The sequence below is a fragment of the Neodiprion lecontei genome, chromosome 6 (genome assembly GCF_021901455.1).
Source record: "Neodiprion lecontei isolate iyNeoLeco1 chromosome 6, iyNeoLeco1.1, whole genome shotgun sequence".
Lineage (NCBI taxonomy): Eukaryota > Metazoa > Arthropoda > Insecta > Hymenoptera > Diprionidae > Neodiprion > Neodiprion lecontei.
Genome location: NC_060265.1, coordinates 5584576 through 5606194, shown reverse-complemented (window position 1 = coordinate 5606194; position 21619 = coordinate 5584576). Strand labels below are relative to the sequence as shown.

The 21619-nt window shown below is 39.8% G+C and overlaps 1 protein-coding gene across 6 annotated transcripts in view; it reads left to right on the top strand.

The window, feature by feature from the left end:
* LOC107221129 (AT-rich interactive domain-containing protein 2) overlaps positions 1-21619 on the top strand; it is a 40415-nt gene that overhangs the window by 13840 nt on the left and 4956 nt on the right. For 3 of the 6 annotated variants that reach the window (XM_015660022.2, XM_015660021.2, XM_046742655.1), the window contains exons 3-13: positions 3173-3270; positions 5554-5705; positions 12616-13079; positions 13159-13697; positions 14121-14509; positions 14778-14997; positions 15091-15475; positions 16293-16580; positions 18933-19139; positions 19331-21288; positions 21376-21535. In XM_015660022.2, coding sequence (XP_015515508.1) covers positions 3173-3270; positions 5554-5705; positions 12616-13079; positions 13159-13697; positions 14121-14509; positions 14778-14997; positions 15091-15475; positions 16293-16580; positions 18933-19139; positions 19331-21288; positions 21376-21535 — 4860 coding nt within the window. The remainder of the gene's footprint in view (positions 1-3172; positions 3271-5553; positions 5706-12615; positions 13080-13158; positions 13698-14120; positions 14510-14777; positions 14998-15090; positions 15476-16292; positions 16581-18932; positions 19140-19330; positions 21289-21375; positions 21536-21619) is intronic. The other 3 variants (XM_046742657.1, XM_046742656.1, XM_046742658.1) reach the window with 3 other exon arrangements.

The following is a 21619-nucleotide window of genomic DNA, read 5'->3' as shown; positions in this document are numbered from 1 at the left end:
GGGATTAAAAAAACACCCCACGCGAATGTAAATTTTCCACCGCAAGAGGAAGAACAGCTTACGTTTTCGTGTTTCGCTTACTGACATTTGACTTTTTTTTTTTTTGCAACTTACGCAAAAAGTTTGTTCTGGCCCACGTGATTCTTTATCAACGAAACGAAGAAAATGAGAGCCTGTAGAATCCTTAACGATACGTTAGGATAAAAAAAGGAGAAACACAACCTTACCGTTCTAGGGTCAACTAAATATAAGTCGAAAGTAGGAGGCGAGGACACGCGGGATTTTCGAAACTACGAGAAGAGACGACGCAGCAGCCGAAACCGAACCCCGTCCGTGCGGGACGCGTTTAAGGCTGCTGCCGGTGCTACTACTACGGATAAAATCATTGACGAGTAGCGGCGCGCACCACGCGGTTTTTCAAACTCCCGTGACGTTAACGGTGACGTCACTGCGTAGTCGAACACGTGGTCCTCGCGATTGGCGTACGGCCGAACGAAGGAGCAGCGAGCGTCGTGCGGCGAGAGGAGAGGAGAGGAGAGAAACGAGTGCGCGGGGGGCAAACAGGCAACCGGTGGGTTCGTAGACGGCCGACCGTCTACGAGAGCGGACCGAATGAAAATGAAGCTCCTCTCTTAAGTGAGCGAGGGGACTCCGGCCCTCCGACCTCCTCGCCGAATTTGCCTGTCGTCTGCCGATTTGATAAGTTTTTGAAAAAAATTTTACTTCAACATTCGTTTCTACACAGATATTTTCCAGAGAAAGTCTGCCCGGCAGGTTTTACGGAGATCGAGAAAAAAAGGAAAATGACATGTACGATGTCGTATAATATTTATGGTATCGAAAGGTTACGTGCGTTAACGATACCACAGATTTCATCTCCGTTACCGCCTGCCTTGTCAGTTGAAACGTTATACCTTGAAAAGTGTCGTTTACCTACTTTGGCACATATCGCATTTCCGTGTGTATGGATGTGTAAAACCGTCAAGTGGTAGAAGAAGAAGAAGAATAATAAAATAAGGCGACGAATGACTTTCGGCTGATACCGCGATTCCCGGATAACCTGCGACGATCTCGTTACCGTCGATACCGATCACCGCAAAAAGTTGGCGAAATTTTCCGACGTTTCGCGGCGAGGACGAGGACAAGGATGAGGAGGAGGCGCCGTCCTTGGGTAGCTCTGGTATCGGCGAGGGCACGCTCGCGTCTGCGTTTCGTTTCATTCGTGTTCGGTTGGCTGCTGCTGCTGCTGGTGCTACTCGAGAAAGTCGAAACGTCAGTGCGGGTCACGTGGTCTTCAGCGACGCACGTATACGTGTATATACGTACAACGTGTTGTTTTGTTGGGATAGGTCGGGGGCAATCGCGCCGCAGTTTTACTACCACGCGTTCGACTGCATCAAACACACGCCGCCGTGACCTCGTCTCTCTGTTCTTCTCGTCTCTTCGCTTCTCTTCTTCCTGCTCTCTGCGGCTCCCGAGATCCGATGTTCGGAACCACTCTTGCGATTTATCATTTTTTTTTTTTTTTTTTCAAGTATAAGAGAGGTAGGAAACAGTTGACGTTAAAAGTCAGGATAACCTTGTACGGTAAAACACATACGCATGACTTTTAATCGTCGTACAGGTGGATAAATTTTTTTAATTTCTGATCAACTAATCAACGTGATAATCATTTATTTCATGCCTGCGTATTGGATTTTATTTTTTATTTATACAGTATACAATTTTTTATGTATAGATGCAAAAATGCAGCAGCAACGCGGAAAAAGTCTTGGGATATTTGGAAAATTGGATAAAGTTAGCGATTAATCGTTCGTTCGGGTTGTATTGTTAACGAAATAAAATAAAATACAATTTTATTGAGATTGGTGAAAAATTTCTCGTGGATATGGAGCGACGAGATTGCCTTGCACCTCAGACGACCCTCGGCGTTTCTGCGAGGCTATGAATAGAGAGCCGCGACTCGGGCTGAGATCCAAGGAGCACTAACCCAGTGCTGCAGCTGATGCATGATCCCATATTATACCTACACCCTGGATATTCCTGGTACCAGAATCCGGTGGTTGTATTTTTTGAGATTTTTCATCTCCCCGTACGGTGAAAAGTCTGCAGATCTCCGTCCTTCGAGAAGCTGAAGTATATATATATTATATATGTGTGTGTGTGTGCATAACGCGAAAAGTGACAGATATAAATAGGAAATTAGAAACAATGACGATTCCCTGTTGATATTATCTTTGTTTATATTCGGCATTTTGTTCGTACGATAGAACATTGTTAACGAATTAATTATTATTTGGTATATTTTAAAAAGGATACGAAAAGAAAAAAATTTACAAAAATTCAATGAATCCGTGCACAAGTTTTTCTACCGTTTATGACCGACATGCAAGTCTTTATACTCTCTGGCTTCGTGACGCGGGTCAAAGGCTTCGCGACTAGAAATAACTGGGAGCCGCAGGTAATGCCTGTGTAGGCTGCACGAATACTTAAACCGCGAACTCGTAAACCGAGGGGTCATAAACGTATCCGATTTTGCTCGAGGGTACGTACTGTAGTATATGTATATCGACGCCCATATGCGAATATATTCAAGTGAGAATTGGAAAAAGTGAGAAACTGATCGATAAAAATTAAGTGGAAGCTGCTTTTGCTACACTCATTTAACCGTTTCGCTTATTCATATTTATATTAGACGTAGACTTACGTATTTTCAAATATCCAAGTCTACGGATATCAAAACCGGAAAAGGATGTAACGGCCCCAAATTCTACGTGCAATCGTCACAGCAAAACATGTGACGTGAAATTCTCGTATCGCGCAAAAATAAATAAAGAGATGATATGAAAAGTACGAAAAATCGTGTTGATGCATTTTTATTTTTTTTTTATTTTATGTACCTCGTACTGACATTGAGATTGAATTGCGTAATTCGTTAAAATTCAACTATATATATATATATGCGTAAATTTATATTGTACGGTTAATTTGCAACGGGCGAACGAGGTCATTGAACTATTATGTATCGTCCGTTCGCTGATTATCCATTTCCTTTGTACAACGAGCCTGTTTACCTACGTTTACGTACAGTGCTTAACGTTACACACTTGTGCATTCACAGTATACACCGTAAATTCATGTATTACAAACGTTTGTGTAATCTGTCCGACAGGTAAACTCGAGGAACGAATGGACGTCACTTTGCGAACAGTTTCACCTACCAACCGAATGCGTGAACAGCGGTGTCGGCCTCAAACAAATATATCTAAGGTAAGCGGGTAATGCGTAGAACTAAATACTTTGTATTTATGTATTTATATTAAGGTGTTTCAGAGAGAGAAATAATTAACGATTTTCCAACGTGAGATCGCTTAAAAAGTTTGTTTAGTTTAAAACAAAAGATTCTGTAAAATGATGAGCGTCGTAAGTCACGTGGAAGATCGTGCTCGTTTAATTTTTCACTTTTTTTCAATTATTACTTCGTTCCTGACATTTATACAATTCAAGCAAAAAAGACGACAATCCGTAACACAACGATGTATCATCCGGAAATCTTATTACCCTAAATTAAAAGTTCGTATTAAATTATAACTATTTTATGAGATTGAATTAATAATGAAAATATCGTCGGATACGTTTCTCAAATATCAACCGAAGACTTGATATTTTACAAGTTTGGGGTCTTCGGTGTGATTTAAATTGATATTACGATCGGTGTAAGCAACAAAATGAAGAAAAAATAAAAAATTTATTCACGATACTTCTTAAAATTAAAAAATCGCTGCAATTCATTATTACGTCTCTTACTTATCCTCAATCGTTCTCCTAACGTGTTATCGGTACAAAGAAGCCTTATTCGTTAGTATTATTGAAAATAGCCTGTCAAGTGTGTTTGAGGCGAGAAAAGAATAAACCTGTCTCTATAACACACTGTTAGAAATTCGGTGTTCGATATAACACTGAAAATATTCTACAGAAGTTCACACTAGTTTGGCTTCGATTTCAAGACCACTTGTCGTCAAGAATCGAACGATTTACACCGATGATGTTTAATTTCGTACCAATCGGTGTGGACTTTTATCGATACCGTGGATTTCCTACAACAGTGCGATAACACGCGATAACTCGATAGAAATTTTCACTCTTCTTCTTCTTCTTCTTCTTCTTCTTCTTCTTCTTCTTCTTCTTCTTCTTCCTATATCTTATATCTTATTGTATCACGCGTTTTAATTTCCGTTAATTATTTCATACACCGGCAATTTACCACCGCGAGTCTCTCGTTTCTCATTCGCAAAGAAAGCCGCGGCGACGAGCCGGCTTTTCTAGACATGTTTTATCGTTAGAGAGGCCGAGTTGTGCTTTAAGGAGGCACATGTGCCGCGCGCGGTTTCGATAAAGTACTATCTGTGCCTGCAGCAAGCAGGCAACCAAGAAAAACCAAACCGCCGCCGTCTCCGGCCACTCCGCTTCCCCTTCATCGCACTCTCGGCAACTCCGTCCGCCGATACGACGACGCGAAACGATGCCTATGCTAGGTAGTATTCGGTGCATGAATGAAATGAATGAATCGAGGGTGTGGGGGGGGGGGGACTCGGCCTCCCGATCAGACTCACTGAGAGTGAGAGTCGGTCACTTCCCGACTATCATTCCCGCTCGCGCTTCGTCGGCGGTTACTTCCTTTTTTCCTTACTCCTTCGTTTCCTCCTTTCTTTCCTTTTTCTTCCGGCTCTGCGTCTACATGCAAGGTATAATAACAACAACGGCAATAATAATAATAATGATAATGATAATAGTAATAATATCGCCGAAAATTAAACAAATCTCGTCTTGTAACTTCTCGAAACTTGTCTTACCACGTGCATTACAAGTTTACAGCGATTTTTGTAATTTCCCGCAGTCATTTTTCACTCAGCATATTTTTATCATCTATTCTTCTTGCGTTGATACATTGTTTCCTTGTATTATGGTTTATCGTTTTGTTTGCGTGACAACGTTTATGTATGTACGGATTACGCTGTAGGTTTGGTGATTTTGATTGTTTTTTTTTTTTTCTTTTCTTCCTCCCCGGACACTTGAAATTCGAACGTGAACTATAAAACGGAAAAGATTAGTATCGGTTTGGCTTGATTATCGAATTGTAGAGAAAAGAAGGAGAGAAAAAATAAAATGGTGATGATTTAAAGTTCATCGTCACGCGGACAATTAAACAGACACGAAAATCATCAAATTATTGCGTGTTGAATTTTTTTTTTTTTTTATTATCGTCTGAAAATTGTCAACGGCGTAAACGATAAAAGCGTAAAAATGAAATATTATACACACGTGATACAAAGAATGTTGAAATTTCGGTTTAATTCAAGTAATTTGGGAGGGGGAGGCAGAATTAGAAGGAAAAATACGTAATTACTGCGTTAAAAATAAAAATTAACAAATAAAAAAAATACCATCCAGAGGAACAGATAATTTTATTTTTCCGAAATTATGCACCGGCGATATATTATTTTTACCGCATATAATAACGTACGTATGATGTTAAAATGTCAATATTTTCAGATACCTAGACAGGTACGAAAAGGTTCACTTCCTCGGTGAAGATGGGCAGCAGGCTGACGACGAGGATGAAGACTCGAGACACCGGAAATGGTCAGCGAGGGCGCTTCACTCGGTACCTTTGACCTACAATCATCATCAGCACAACGTTGCCGGTGAGTGTTGAATTTATTTATTTACTTGCTTTTTTTTTTTTTTTTTTCTTATTCGTCTTACCATTTCGTTTTCGCCAACACGTGTACAAGGATTGTATATACCATCGTCGTGTGCAAAATATAACGCAACTAAAATTCTTGACATGCTTTGACGTTGGCGTGCCAAAAATTTAACGACGAAAAACTAGCTCGTTCGCAAAATATTCGATATAACGCTATTAATATATGTACGTTTAACGTTTTCTTCTCCTCATTGTACACTGCTGCTTATCACGTTTCCCTACGAATCCGTTTAAACACACGTTCTAATTCATGTAACGTTATACGCAGCGGCTTATTTTACATTGTTTTCAAGAAATGCCAAAGAAAAGAAAAAAAAAAGAAGAAAAATGTATAGTACAATGTAATGCTTGTCTTCTAGTGTGTATATAAATATATGTATATATATACATGTGTATATTATGTATATATTATATATATATACTTAGTCACGCCTAAACTCGTTACTATTACTAGTCAGTCATGCGCAGTTACGTTATAGATATACGTATATATTACAAAATATCTATTCGACGGTATTACAAAGCAACTGGATTAGATGCGCTATAGTTGCAGGGGCGTCGCGTGTTATCTCCTCGTACGGCCTATGTATTCACGTTTATACGCGTATATTATTTATATGTTATGCGTATATTCATTTGCCATGAAGTGACGAGGGGATACTTTAATCCTGCGTTACGCGGCATCGCCGGAATGTGTCGTAAGTTATGATAACGGCGAAGCAAAGGGAAATGGAAAAAAAAAGAAAAGAAAAGAATGAAACAAATCACATCAAATCGCGTTGCGTTGCACTTTCATCCTGCATTTTTTTTCGACGCATACGTATACATATCTAGCAATAATTCTTACTTTCCGCATCGCAGAAGAAGGGAGAACAAAGAATCGTATAAAATACTAACGTACACAATAATGATTGCAGAAATTTCTCTTATTCAGCAGGTTTAAATTTTATTTTATAGTCTGGAATCGCGTCGTTTTTATATTATCTCTGTTAGTATTATTGTTGTTAATGTTATTTTTATCGTTATCATCGTTGTTGTCATGATATACGTACGGGAAAAGCGAGTTAAGCATATCACAACTTACGAAACGATATACCTACGGTATGCTGATGTATGGGTGGCTAGGAAAATATCCTCTACGTTATACACACGTATCGGTATCTTCTGCGTATGGATGTATATGTAGGTACATTCGATGCATATCAGGGTTTCGTCGAAAAACTACGTTTTTCAAATTTCAAGTCAGACTGGTGTGGAAAATTTCGGTCTTGACGAAGAAATAAAGTGATTTCAAGGAGAACAGTTTTTGGTTTGTATCATGCATTTTCTACTTCGATGGATTTATTTTTATAAGTGACATCGGTTGCAGGTTTTGGTGACGAATATATGTGAACTTGATGTTCGCTTACTCCTATTCGAATCCCAATCCGGGCATGTTCGGCAAGAGGGGCGAGGGGGTTTAAGACCAGTCAGATTCCTATTGAGAAAAAATATACCAGTATTGACTCTACTTGCTTTCCCTTACCGTATTCAGTAATATTTAGCTGTATTAAGGAAATTCCCGAATTTAGAATCGTTTGCTCAAGGTGAAAATATTAACCAAAAATGTTCTCCTTGAAAGCATTTTATTTTTTGTCTTACAGTGATACTTTCCATACCATCGTAGTTTTTCGACACGGCATTATTTATACGTGTCACGTAGATATGCACTTACGCACGATGCGCGCAAAGTCAGGTATCATACGTGCGAGTACAATACACGCAACGCGTCTCGGCTCGCTCGGTCTATATTCGGCACGCATGCGCCTGGCGGACATTCCCCGATGTTCACCGGCTCAAGTTGTTCAACTTTGCGATCCCGGGCGCTCTCGTTGTAGGCCTATCGGATCCTCGACGACGCCGGCGCGCTGCGCCCTGCTCTGATACCCGGGAAATTGCAAATATCCTCCTCCGCGAAATGCGGATAAAGATATTTGGTTCTACCGGGGATGAAATTTCTTTTTTTTTTTATTATTTTATTTTTTTTTTTTTTTGAATTAATACGTGTGGAACGATATTTTAGTAAGGAACTTGGGTGAGGCGACGAAGCGTACTGCTAAACTGTACTGCATTGCTGGGGAAAATTTGTTGTTTCGCAATTTCAGGATTGGATGAAACTCGGTCGACCTTTGATTAAAGCATTCGAAATTACACTCGTGTTTAGCGAATTAAACTGCGTAGGTTGATTTTCATAGGATCTGAAACTGCGATGCGATGATTCTTTGGTTAACTTCTCGTATGTACGCACTTTTGTATTTATTTGAGTTTTATGCACGTAAACCAGGTAGACGAGGTTTCTTAAAACGGGTCTGAAAAACAACATTCCACTGTTAATTCAAATCGTCTGCGTAAATTACGTATCCGTAACTATTCAACGTCGATGAAAATTTACTAGAATAAAAATATTCAGCAATGGTATAAGTAAAATTGAAGTTTCGAACGTCTTTGGAAATAACAATGTTTCGTAAAACGACTTCGTACTAATTGGGGTACCTATAGCGGCGGTAAAGAAGTTTCAAGAACGCCTAGCGATGAACGCAGTAATCATAAAGTAACGGTCAAGTCGAACCGTTTTATAACATCGTACCTACCTTCGGCAAATAAAAAAATAAAAATAAAAATAAATAAAAGAAAAAAAAGACAAACTATAGAAAAGGTAAGCAATATTTGAAATGAAAAATCGATGAACCACCTTCAACAGGTACGATAAGTTTACAAAATCAAACCTCCTGACATACATTGGCGTCGCAATTATCCCTGCAGACGTTTCATCGTGTGATAGTCGAGGCCATTCGAGTATTAGCTAAGGCTAAACAGGGGTAGGTCATTCGGAGACACGTTGCCAAATGTTACTCTATAGTACTAGTAGTATTAAGCATTCCAGGCAAGCGTTAGCTAACATAGGAAAATCAGAGTGCGCGCTCAAGGCAAACACGCCGCCTGCTTGAGAATAGTAAAAAATTTTCTAATAACGCATTGATTGTTCAATAATAATATCTCAGCGAATATAACGTTTATTCCACGCATTCACGAAGAAAAATACAATCTATAACGTGTATTTAACACTTGTAAATAATGAATTTATGTTTTACCGAATATGTCAACATGTATCAATAATTGATAATAATTAATATTTAGTAACGTAGGAATGAATGATAAATGACAATTCTGCCATTACCAGGTAACGAATCGATTTGCCAATAAACTTTTCAATAATCGTTAGCTAAAGCGTTGAAGAACAGCAATGAGCAAAACAAACAAATGTTACCAATCGTCATCGCTAGGACCGAGATGCAAAAATTTGCAAAAATTTGCAAAGAAAAAAAAAATGCGTCAGCTAACGCTTGAATGGCCTATGACAAAGATTCGTGATTGCCGATAGACCAGGTTGTAGTCGTTCCGTTGTTGCGAGTCGACGCTGTCCATGCGATGCCAGGTTCAGCACAGTTCGGCGGTAAAGGAACACCACCACCTCCGCGGACGACGACGCGGTGGGGAGTCCCCGGAATCAATACGCGTTTGCAGAGATGCTCGCTGCCGGGAGGCCTGGGGAATCCCCACCCGTCGACGCAGCTATTCCACTCACGAGATATCCTGGTCGTGCGTGTGTGTCATTCGATGATCCCGAGGTACAACGAACATTATCGACAATATAACAATTATGCAAAGTAATTAATTATTTTTACCGACAACCCGCAGCGTTAAGACGATAACCAGCCATTATTCCATACGATATTTAATACATATTATATACTCGGTCACGTCGTATTCGTTATAATACGGTATCTTATATACGCGTATATATATGCATATGTATAGCTATGTTTCGCGTATCGCGAACAAGTTGTGTGGAAACCGCCAGTATAACGGCCGGTTATCATCGACGCTACGCCCCGTTATCGAACGTCAATACGTCAATACGGTCTCTCTCTCTCTCTCTCTTTCTCTCTCCGCCTCCGGTAGCATCTATCTCTAACCAGTCTGCGTATTATAGGGGTCCCTGTATATACACTGCGTGTATACATTTTGCACGTATGGGGCTATTTCATCGTGTAATGTACAAGACGTTTATTCCCGACTCTGACGTCATCACCGCGTACAGTTTCTCAACTTGCATATAAATGTACATCGTTTTAATAATTAAGGAAATTGAGTAAAATTCGATTAGCGTCTTTATGATTACGGGGATTTTCCTTCGTCCTGGAATCGATTATCCAGTCCCTGTAACAAGTCTAATTCATGACGATGCGGAAACTTGAAAAATGCTGTTAAAACACCGTTACAGAATAAACAGATAAGAGAATACAACGGAATATCTTTATTGTTTTATTGACTGCAACTTTTGGATCATAGATTGCAGCTATTTGAGACGATTCGCAATCTTATAGTTTGTTTTTACAAACACAAGTAAATAATTACTTTAAGCCTTTCATTTTCAATCGTATTCTATCTTACTTTTATTTTAGACGATCCTTATTGAGAGATTTGCGAAATCTCAATAATCGCCGACATATTTTGCGCTTCCGCTTTACTTATTGCCCGATGGCCTGGATATCGAGCAGCACTCGCACCTAACTGTCTCGTGTTTCTGTTTACCTTACATTTTCTACAACATTCTCGTTCACGTGTATAGGTGATGTATGCACATACCGTGCGTGCATTTCTCATATTTATACATTCGTCATACCTATTACAATAACGCGTTACGTCCGTACGGCAAGGCGTGTATGCAGCTGTAGGTATGTACACGCTGCACTTACGCATCGCATTACTCGTATAATATATCGAAATCGCAACGTCACGATGTTATACCCAACAAAATGCAAAACTCGCTCCATCGATTTCTGATACAGGTGCGCGCATTCATTCGCACATGCGTTCGACACGCGTATTTGTGAATTTATGCCGACGGTGTTAACAAAGCTAAACAAACAATTCAAAGGAGATGTAAAATGAAACAAATCACCATCTCAAGATCGAACATAAAACACTCGACGCGCGGTGAGCTAAAAAGCCTAGAAGTGTCCTTCGCTTATGCTTGGAACCGTACGTAATTAAAAGAGTTTTCTCTTGATTCGAGATACTCAAGTATCTTGTCTGCAGTTGTTGTGCCGAGTTGCCGCTGATCCGAAATGTAGTTTGAAAACTTGGTCGCTCGCTAAGCGCGCCTTCGTATGTAAAATGCCGATCCGTCGCGTCTCCCGTAATACTCCTCGATCATGTTTCACCCCGATCAATCGATCGATCTATCGATCCTTGAGGCATACCCGCCTGCGTTACCCGTCGATCGGGGCGGGTGGAGAAAACGATTTTGATAACCGTCTTAGTCAATGTCGATAAAAATCTCCATCGAACTGCCGAGATCGAGTCCAGTCTCGGACTGCAGGGAAACAAGAGGCTCAAAGAGTTTCGCTCCTCGTCCTCGCTCGAGTCTCGGACTCTGACTGCACTGCACTTGTCAGCGAAGCCAGCCACGCTACGCGCCCCTCCGTAGCCATTCGTAGAAGTCTGACCCTGACCGAGGACAACCTACTTTGAGCGCGTGGGTCGCGCCCGCCGCGGCGGGGGACTCAGAGAGACTACGTACAAGTCGTAGCTAAGCTGTTGCTGCCGCTGCTGCTACTGCCGCAGACGATCATAGATCGGGGATAGAGACGGACGTCTGGAGCTACGTAGCTTAGGTAGTAAATGCTTACGTGCGAACGTTTTACCGCCGAGTTGTCGCGGCGAGATATCTTCTCTCTCTTTCTCTCCGCTAGGTATAATGGATGGATTATCTAACGACGTTTTTTCACACCTTGACCTGCCGCAACCGATCGCCTATGATATTCACACTCTATAAAGTTTGCAGATACGAAGCCGCGCGAGGGGCAAGAAATGGAATTGACAGGCAAACGTTGAATTAAGATAGTGAAGATTGAAAATCTACATTTTTTTAATTACCGTGAACTCGCCATATTTTTACAGAATTATGAGGGTAAAACTGAGAGTGCATTTTTCAATTTTCATAAAGTTTAAACATGTGTCGGGATGCTAATTCTACGCCTGCTAGATTCAGCTTCGTGTCGATAAACGATTGTTGTGATTCTGCTGATATGTACATGCGTTTGATTTTGATAACTCAACCTGCTAAATTAAGCGGGACGAAGGTTTCAAACACGCGAAGTTTCGATATATCTGCCGTTCGAAATTTCGAACCTTGCAAGTTTTTGTTATATCTGCATAAGTGGTGTCTGAAAATAGCTATAACGAAGGTTGTAAATAAAGTCTCTGATGTTTCTGTGAAACCGAATTATGTAAAATAACGCTTATTCTACAGGTTTTGTAAACTGCACAGGTATGATTTCTTCACTTTTCCCACCAAAAATTTTAGTGTATATTCCACGATTCTTTGCCGTAAAGATTTTACGGTTAGCGATACCTTACATTTTGTACGAGGAGGCAGACAGGCGGTGTGAAAATTGAACAGTATTGAGTAAGTTTGAATGAATTTACGAAGCACAGTGGGAACTGTTAAATGATTGAGGGAAAAAATAAAGAAAAAATTGGGACAACCTGATTCCCCGACTTTTGCCGATTTACGCAATTTCCTAACAATTCCCGTTCTGTCGCCACTCTGCTTATAAGTTTGACGTATAATGAGGGAAAAGTTGGAAAAAAAAGAATTTCACGGACGAGTCTGATCACGCGAAATTAAAGAAGACGAATCAGTATAGGTTTGGATTTCTGTTTTCGCCCTCGTGATCTGTTGATTTTTATTCATTTGTCCAAATGTAATTTGTACACAGTTGTTTCTTATGGTGTTTCAGAATCCCTGCGGGATTACAACGGTCTCTCGGCAAACTTATACAAGCCGTCTAACTACGACAAGCTTGCTCTTTCGCTGCTCTCGCCGCTACCGAACGAGCAAGATTTTGCGATAAATGTTTGCACCTTGCTCTCGAACGAGGGTAAACACTCGCTTCGTCTTGACAAGTATCCACGGCTTGTTAATATACTATTGGCACACGCTGGAGTATTCGATTCTCCTGGCACTCGACAGCTTTTCATCGAAGTCTATTCACGGGTCAGGAATTACTCCATCAACTCATTTTGGTCTGATGTTATCGATACGCAAGACGTCCTGGACCTGACGGATGAGAGAGACTTTATGAAAAAAGCCATCAATACGCCAAAGACTTTCTCGAGGCGGAAAATTCTTGAAAAAGAAAAACAGAACAAGCTTATACAGGCGGAAAATGAGGAAAATGTTACGCCTATGGAAGTCGATGAGGTATGTAACGAAAGAATTTGTTGCCGATTCGATCTCTTAAACGGTATTTATATTTATTCTTCGTTCGTTCGTTCTTTAGGTACCAACGGAATGCTCGCGGTTGGATACCGCGCAAACCGAAAGGGAAGAGAGCGAAAGTTGTCGATATCAGAATCAGAATCAGAATCAGAATCAGAATTCGATAAGGTTCGACGAGGAGGACAAAGACTTGTTTTGTGTGGGTCGAACGTTAGGGACACAGGACCCTTACGGCCAACGCATACTTCAGATAGCTTCCATTCTAAGGAACTTGAGCTTTACCCCCGAAAACATATTGATTTTAGGGAGGAATAGATGTTTCCTAAGATTTGTACTCCTATGCGTCAGTACCAGGTGGAGCAATCTGCATCAGCTTGGTTTTGACATGTTAGGCAATGTTGCTAATGAAATTCTACTAAAAGAAGCTGGTCATCGAATAACCAATGTCATGTTGTCCTGCGTGTCACGAGGCATCGACTCACCTGACAGATTTATTGTCATATCCTGCCTTGAGGTGCTGAACAAAATCAGCCAGCAAGATAGTAATGAAGAAATTATCACTCTCGGCCTAGACGATAGCGCCTACGAAATAATATGCAGGTAAATTATATCTTCGAGAAATTTTCACATCACAATTTGTAAACCCATTCTATCTACCCAGTCATTGGCAATATTTTGCGCCATGCTATTTAATTCTTGGATTCATACATTATTATTTTTACCTTTTCATCTGAAGCTTGATTTTTCATCAAGTGTGCTGGAACGTAAAATATTCATTCGTAAATTAATGTATTTGGAACAATTGCATTTTTTTATTCAACCTCGTCTGCGAAAGTAAACCTAAATCTAAAAGTAAACCTAAACCTAAAATCTCAAAAAGCTGAAAACTCTTGAAACAGCTGAATGGCTTTCTCCAATTTTAGTTTGAAGTAATCAAGCTTGAGATAAAAAAAAAACGAATAATCAGAAAACTGTCAAGGTACTTAATTATCGTCACTAATTTCATATGTTGTAAATTTTAAGGTTTCTAGCTCTGAGTGACATTGCCTTGCTTGTTTATACTTTGGAGTGTCTCTACGCGCTGACTTCTTTGGGTGAACGTCCTTGTACAAGCGTCGCGCGGGTACGCGGGGCTATAGATACACTAGTTGCTCTGGTCACAGTGGAGGCGCAAAGCTACGGACCAAAAGCTTGCATTTTGATGAGAGTCGTGGAGACGGTATCGACTATAACGGTTCCAGCAACAGTTAGTGGACAAAGCGCTGCTGTAACACCAGCGGCACCTGTTCAGGTTGTAGCTTCATCTGTACCATCTGTACCGACGACAATCACTGCCACGACAGCCCCTGTTAGTCCAGCTCCCTCGAGGCCCACCACTCCAGCTAGCGTTAATAGCAAACAAACTTCGCACAGTAAGCAATTTTTATCTGTCCGCATTAGATGTATAAATGTTAGTATTTCTATAAACACAATGCTCTTCTGACTGTTATTTATTTGGTTGTTTGGTTGCTGAGAAATAGTTTTTGTTGGACTTGCGACCATTTTGATGTGCTTTAAATAGTTTTTAGGCAGCATGGAACAAGGGTATTAGCATGAAGAAAATTAAAGTCCGTTTGTGGTCAGTGCTTTATTAAGTGTCAGGAATTAAATGCAAATTTGTTTTCATTCATTTTTGTTCAGAAGCGATAGAAGCCTCGAATACGATACAGCAGCAACACGCTCACCAGCAAATTATTCAAGAAAACGAGCAGTTCGCCCTTAGTTGGCTTAAGGCTACATTCGAACACTCGACGGGAGTGAAAATTGAACAGGAAGAACTATATAAAAAGTACCTTGGATGCTGTACAAAGATTGGAAGACGAGGTGTAATCGCGCCGCTTCATTTTCCCAGATGTGTTAGGTAATATACTAACTTTGAAATTGCTCAATGATTGAAATTCAATGTATAATGTAATTGATTGAATGATGAAAATTCAATTATCTGTTGATTTAGATCCGTTTTTGGCGGAACCGTTGGACCAAATCCGATAAAGGGAGAGTCAACGGGAACCCAGTACTACGAAGGCATCAAAGTTCGCTCCGTACCACTGACAGTGTCTTTTTCGAGCCAAACCTTACCAGCGAGTAATGTGATTCATCCGATCCAGGCGACCAACACAACTCCAGTAAAGGTGCTTCCCACACAACAGCGAACACTCAAGACCATAAGTCCTGCTCCCGATAGCACAGCCCTAGAAAATTCCATAACTGGTGCACAGAGAACCCCGGCCCCCGCGTCTCCCATTCTCAAAGCGCAGTTATCAGCCCCACCAAAACCACCCTCTACGATTCCCAATCAACCCCAGATTCCAGTCACCAAGGTTGACTCCAAAAGTCAGGTGGGTCCTAGTCCTAGCTCTGTATATCTCATTCGTATCCTCGGTTCTCATCTATCGTAATTCATAGGATAGAGATTATTTAGTCCAAATACTTTGGATCAGAAAACTTTATGACAACTACTACGTATCTGCTACCGAACCCACTTATGCCTAAAGAAAAAATCAAATCTACAATTTCTAATCCCAGGTCGTGTATTCTCTCGAGTTAGTTTTTTCAACTTTTCTATCGTAACTTGCAGATGAATCTTTTCTCGTAATTATCTACCTGGTATCCATTTTCCATCCATTGTGTGTCATTCTGAGTTAGTTAACCAAAAACAGGTATCAGGGAATCGTGCAGAAAAAAAAAAATTGGACATTTTCCTTAAGTACTCGGTACTAAAATGATGTAGAAAAAACCTCCTATGTTTGTCGGTATAACCCTGAAACGGCGTAAATCCTGGAGCGCAATTTATGTTGCTGTAAAAAACTTGTGCTTCGACTACTGTGGGACTATGGGTGTTGGGTTGCTGTAAATGTTTTCCACCATATCATGTTTCACTTTGTCTTGTCTTCAAAGCTAGAAGGCTTAATGTGCACTACGAAAATCAAAACTTGAGCTTATCTAAACTATATTTATTTACATTTAATGAACTAAAACCGTTCATGAAATTTAAACTCCTCAATGAGTCAAAGAAATAAGCAGAATTTAATTTCAAGTTCGATGCTAGCGATCCCGAAAGAAACTTGAGGTTTAGATGTAGCATTTTAGCGTAGTGTACCGTATACCCGTAATTGCTAGAATTGTTGAGCATTGTTTGTGATTGGTGTGGATCAGGTGTCAGTGTCGCACCCCCACCTGAGTCAAGCCCTGCTGGCCAGTGGTTCTCAGTTGCAACAACAGCACCAATCCCAAGTTCAAGTAGCGATGAAGGACGATCCTCGAAGCGGTGCAACTTCAAGTTCAATAATAAAAAGCCTCTTGGCTACAAAGGTAACGATCAGCGGCGACTGCATGCCCAGTGCCGCTGCCAGTTGTGTGTCTGCCCCTTCTGCCTGCGTAATAAACACTACCACTAGCATCGCATCCAGCATCAGTGCCAACCAGCTAATAACCAGCAACCAGGTATTGTTGTTGTACAATAACAAGGAATTTAGAAAGTTGAAATTGACCTCATCAAAATAGATTAAAGAGAAATATGTATATGTATATAGAGTCAACTATTACAGGTTAGTTATAGTCATATTGACATATTTTAGATTTAAAGTGACATCGAAAGATATATATATATATATATATATGTGTGTGTATATATATATATATATATATAACCTGTAATAGTTTACTCGAGGACACATATAATAATGTCTCTAAACGTTCCCGCAATCACATTGACATCAAACTCGATCTCTTTGTATTTTTCTTCAATTTCGAAGTATTTTACACATCTACAGTTGTCTCATTCTTCCTCTTATTTTATCATGATATCACACACTGTGATATAAAAAAAATTACCTTCACCAGCTCCCTTGAAAAGTTCATGTATCTGTAAGTTACCACCCCATTTTTTTTTTTTTTTTTTTTTTTTTTTTTTTCCCGCAAAGTTATTGGAAAATTAATTTTCGTTGAAACGTTGCGATTTAAAATTTATTCGCTCAAGTGAAAATCAGAGCGATATGAGCATGGAATTGTGTTGTGTTTTATGTTTGTTACGAATAATTTGATTATTTGAACAGTGACAGTAATACATCATTGTGGAAACAATACAAATGATAGATCATAGTTCCCAACAATGATGTATGCTCTACAAATTATGTTTTTGATTATTTAATTTGTGCAATCGTTCTGTTCGTAGTTGGGCTTAATACGTAGTGTTGTGCAATATTTCGAATGGTTTTTTCTTCTTGTTATTTATCTTGTCTGAGAACTGATCCATCCACCCACCATTTCCACATTCCCATCATCCATATTAAAACAAAACCTTAAATATTAACGATTAGTAGTTTGACAGAGTGATATTTATTAAAATTTTCTAGAGGCACTGATAACTGAGTGATCAGTACTAATCAAAGCACGTATTGAAATCAGGGTGTATACGCACCGGAAAAAATGGGAATTTTTCCTGCAGGGAAAAAATCGGGGAAAAAAGCACGGGAATTATCTGGTACTTCGGGGTAATAACATAAATTTTGCACAATTAGTGCATAATTCATATTTATTAGAGAACATTTTTTCCCATTCTGTCTGGTTGACATTCTATAATAATATCGCGTGTGCAATTGTATAAGGACGTGTGCACCAAAAAGGCAAATTTGATGATAAAAGGCGATATAATTTTCTTTTCGCGGCATTCTCCATAAAAGCACTCAAAACGCATATCTATACTAAAATTAGCCACAAAAACGAATAAAAGTAAAAGGCGGTCTTATGTTTAATGTTGGTAAAACCTTTCGGCACAAGAATATATTTTTACTCAACACATTTATAAATGATATAAGGTCACATCCGCCATTTTTATATTTTTTTCGTGCAGGGCGCAAAAACCTTCGTAACATGAAGATTTATCAGTTTCGGGAAGAAGGTTTAAAATTTTTTATTTCGTTAAAAAATATCGGACGTAACGGTACAAGGTCGTATGTGGGCACATGCGACCTAACATCATTAGAGAACGTGATTATTTTTAATAAGGTTCCTGATGAAAGAACACAACCGACAGAACTTACAACATTTTACCATTAACTGATCCGTTTGTCAATTTCGACGTTTTTGAATGTATCCTCACTTTTTCTATGTAAATACGAAGGGGGAAAAAATACGCTTTTTTATCTGTAGGTGCGATGAAAGGTCGTATAATGGCGCATACGTCCTTATACCATTATATACCAAGTAGAGGTTCTAATATATTTTAGATATTCAAATTATTAATATACCCGGGAATCCTAAACATGGTAATGAAAAGCTCTCACACACATTACTGCGGTCTCAGATTTCATTGATAGAATTTCATATTTCGAAAGCTATAAACAACATTCATGAAGACTAAAGTACGGTGTTATAAAAATATATGAAAGTTTTGTTACTTTCTTCGATATGCAAAGTAATACCGGTAGTACATGTCAGGGTATCCTGGAAAAAATATATTTTTCATTGGGAAATTTGGGGAAAACCCAGGTTTTTTTCTGGTTTCTGTATACACTCTGGAAATATTCAATTCAATAGATGTTTTTTCAACAATCTATGGCAAAAAACTATGAATAAGTGTAAGATTAAAGTTTGACAAAACAATTAAAAATTCGTACAGAATACCTCATTCTCAAGTTGAACTTCCAGCCATTGCCTTGTTTGTTTTAATTTTTTTTTTTTTTTTTCCTTCAATTTTTCACTTTTATTCGTTATGGACTCCAGTGTTGAAAAAATATTTATAAAGCTATAACTGATTAGTGCTTCACAGCGTATACTAACGTATTTTTCATGTAGGTTGCCCAGCGTCAGCAACAACAACGACTACTTCAGGCTCAATTGACAGGAGTCATTCAGCCTGCAGCGCCTACCGCTACACCAGCAGTAGCTTCACCTAAAATAATCTCAAGTAATAAGCTGAAATCTACTACTGCTGCCACTCCTGCAAAAAAATTCCAAAGGATTAATGGAGCTAAGGTTATCATCCCCAACAATTGTGACAAGGTACACATGACTATATATATTGCAACATATTATTCGATTGATTGACTAATTGAGTAGTTGACTGATTTTATCTAATCATTGAACATCTCTCTAACTCAAAATTATTATCACGTTCAGTTTTTCTTCGTTTCTGCGAGTCAATTATTGTTGAACCATTTCTCGCATGTTAATTGTTTAACGTATTGTTACAGGCTGACGTAAATGACTCTGAGAACATCAATCAAGTGGTAACGTCAACGACAGTGATTTCGAATCCAACGGAAAATCACATATCTTCCACAGTTAAAGTCTGTCGGCCACCTCCTCTAGTTCCATTGAGTGGAGGAAATAAAACTAATCATCGAACTATCTGTACATCATTAGCAGAAGACTCAGATTCTACTAATAATTCGCTCGCATCTAGTAGCGGAATTGGTGGAAGTAGGGATTGTTCTGGTGTTGGCGCTGAGGAAGAGAACTCATTAACTAGTTTTGAGGGTATCCTTTTGAATGGTGCACCCAGTAACTTGGATATCGATGCCCAAGAGGATGGATCTTCGAAAGATTCATCAAGCGTCAGCTCCAAAGACAAACCTCTGCAAAGTATGATGCTGGCAGATCTATTGGAGAGAAAAGTTGACAAAGAACCAATTATGAACGGCGTTTTAGGGAAAAATTCAATAAACGAGAAGGGAATGGACCTTGTAGAAAATCATATTGAAAAAGTGTTGAAAGAATCTCCAACGGACGTGAAAGTAAAAACCGAAGTAAACGAAAATGACGTATTGCAAACGGAAGGGTCTGAAGAAACGCTTATCGAAGCACCAAGGGGTATAAAGAGATCAGCCAGTGAGCCAGATGAAATTGAATCAAAGAAACCTAAATATTCCAATGGTACGAGATCTCCAGAACCTGGTGTTGATTTGAAAACCGTTGAATCTACAGTTTCAAGCCTGAAATCAGAAGAACCAGATGATGACAAAGATAGTGAAAAAGCAACTGTATCCTCAACGGCCGCAAACCTGTATGCTGCGCTAGCTGCAGACTGCATTGAAGACGAAATTGACCTAGTAGATGATCATGCAATCCTAGTGAAAGACGAACCAGCTGTAAAAGAAGAGCCACAAGTGTTGTTAAACCAATCTGAACAACAACAACCGCTACATCAGCAACTCCAGCAAACTCAAACACAAGTTCAAACACAAGTGCAAACACAAGTGCAAACGCAAGTGCAAACACAAATGCAAACACAAACTCAAACGCAAGTGCAAACACAAATGCAAACACAAACTCAAACGCAAACACCACAACAGCAGCAGCAACACCATCACCAACAACATCAGCATCAACACCATCAACAACAGCTGATCGTAGCTGCACCTAGACAAATAGTCGTCCAACAAGCTATTCAGTCAAATAATCAAGTCATCATTCCAACGAACACAGTTAAAGGGAGACAACCTCAACAGCCCCAAGTCCTTTTGCAACAAGGAGCAGGAGGTCAGTTACAGTATGTTGTTTCTGGAGGTGTTCCTGGACAAAATTATGTACTCGCCCAGTCTCAGACTGCCCTGGTTCAAGGACAGGCCCAAACAGTCTTAGTGGCTCAAACGACGCAGCAACAAGGAACTGGCGCAAAAACTATAATTATTTTACAACCACAGTCTGCAGCCCAACCAAGTTCGCAGAAAATGGTTGCAGTTACACCGCAAGGGCAACAAGTTGTCGTGACACAGGTCCCAAGACCAATTTTGCAGAGCCCAGCCTTGAGTAATATCCCTCCGCCTTTGGTTCCGACTTCGGCAACAATCCCTCAAGCTTCCATTATAGTAAATAGCTCCGTTGCTCAGGCGAATACGAACGCGGTAACAGTAGCTATTCCAGCCGTAGCTCAGCAAGGATCGATAACTACTAGCGTACCGTCGAGAGTGGTTACCCCCACACCTGCATCCACCCCTCCGCCAACCAGACCCACTACACCGCATCAGGCAGCTGCCACTCATGGGCTTGCTGTTAAGCAATCTCTCAAGATAACGAAGACTACGAACTCCTCAACATCAACCGAAACGGATTCTAAACCTTCGACGAGTCAACATCCCGTCGAAACTAAGACCATCACAATCAAAATTGATCCTAATGCTTTTTTGTGCGAATGGCGAGGTTGTTTAAGGTAATGGTGTGATTAATTACTTTGCTCAGTTTTCTTTTCGAGTTTGACAAAATTCTCTAAGCAAATCTTGATCGTTTATTTTATTAGGCAATTCAAAACGGCCCATGAAGTTTACCTTCACGTATGCGAAGCGCATTGTCCAATTGGAGGTGAAGAGATTTTGTGTCTTTGGGCTAGCTGTGATGGATTGAAGAGACGTAGATTTTCTCTGATGACTCATCTGTATGACAGACACTGCAACTCAGAGGTGATATAACGCTATTTTTCAGCAAAGTGTAATACGACATATACTCTTCTTTTTTTTTTTTTCTACTCTATTCCTGTTTATCTT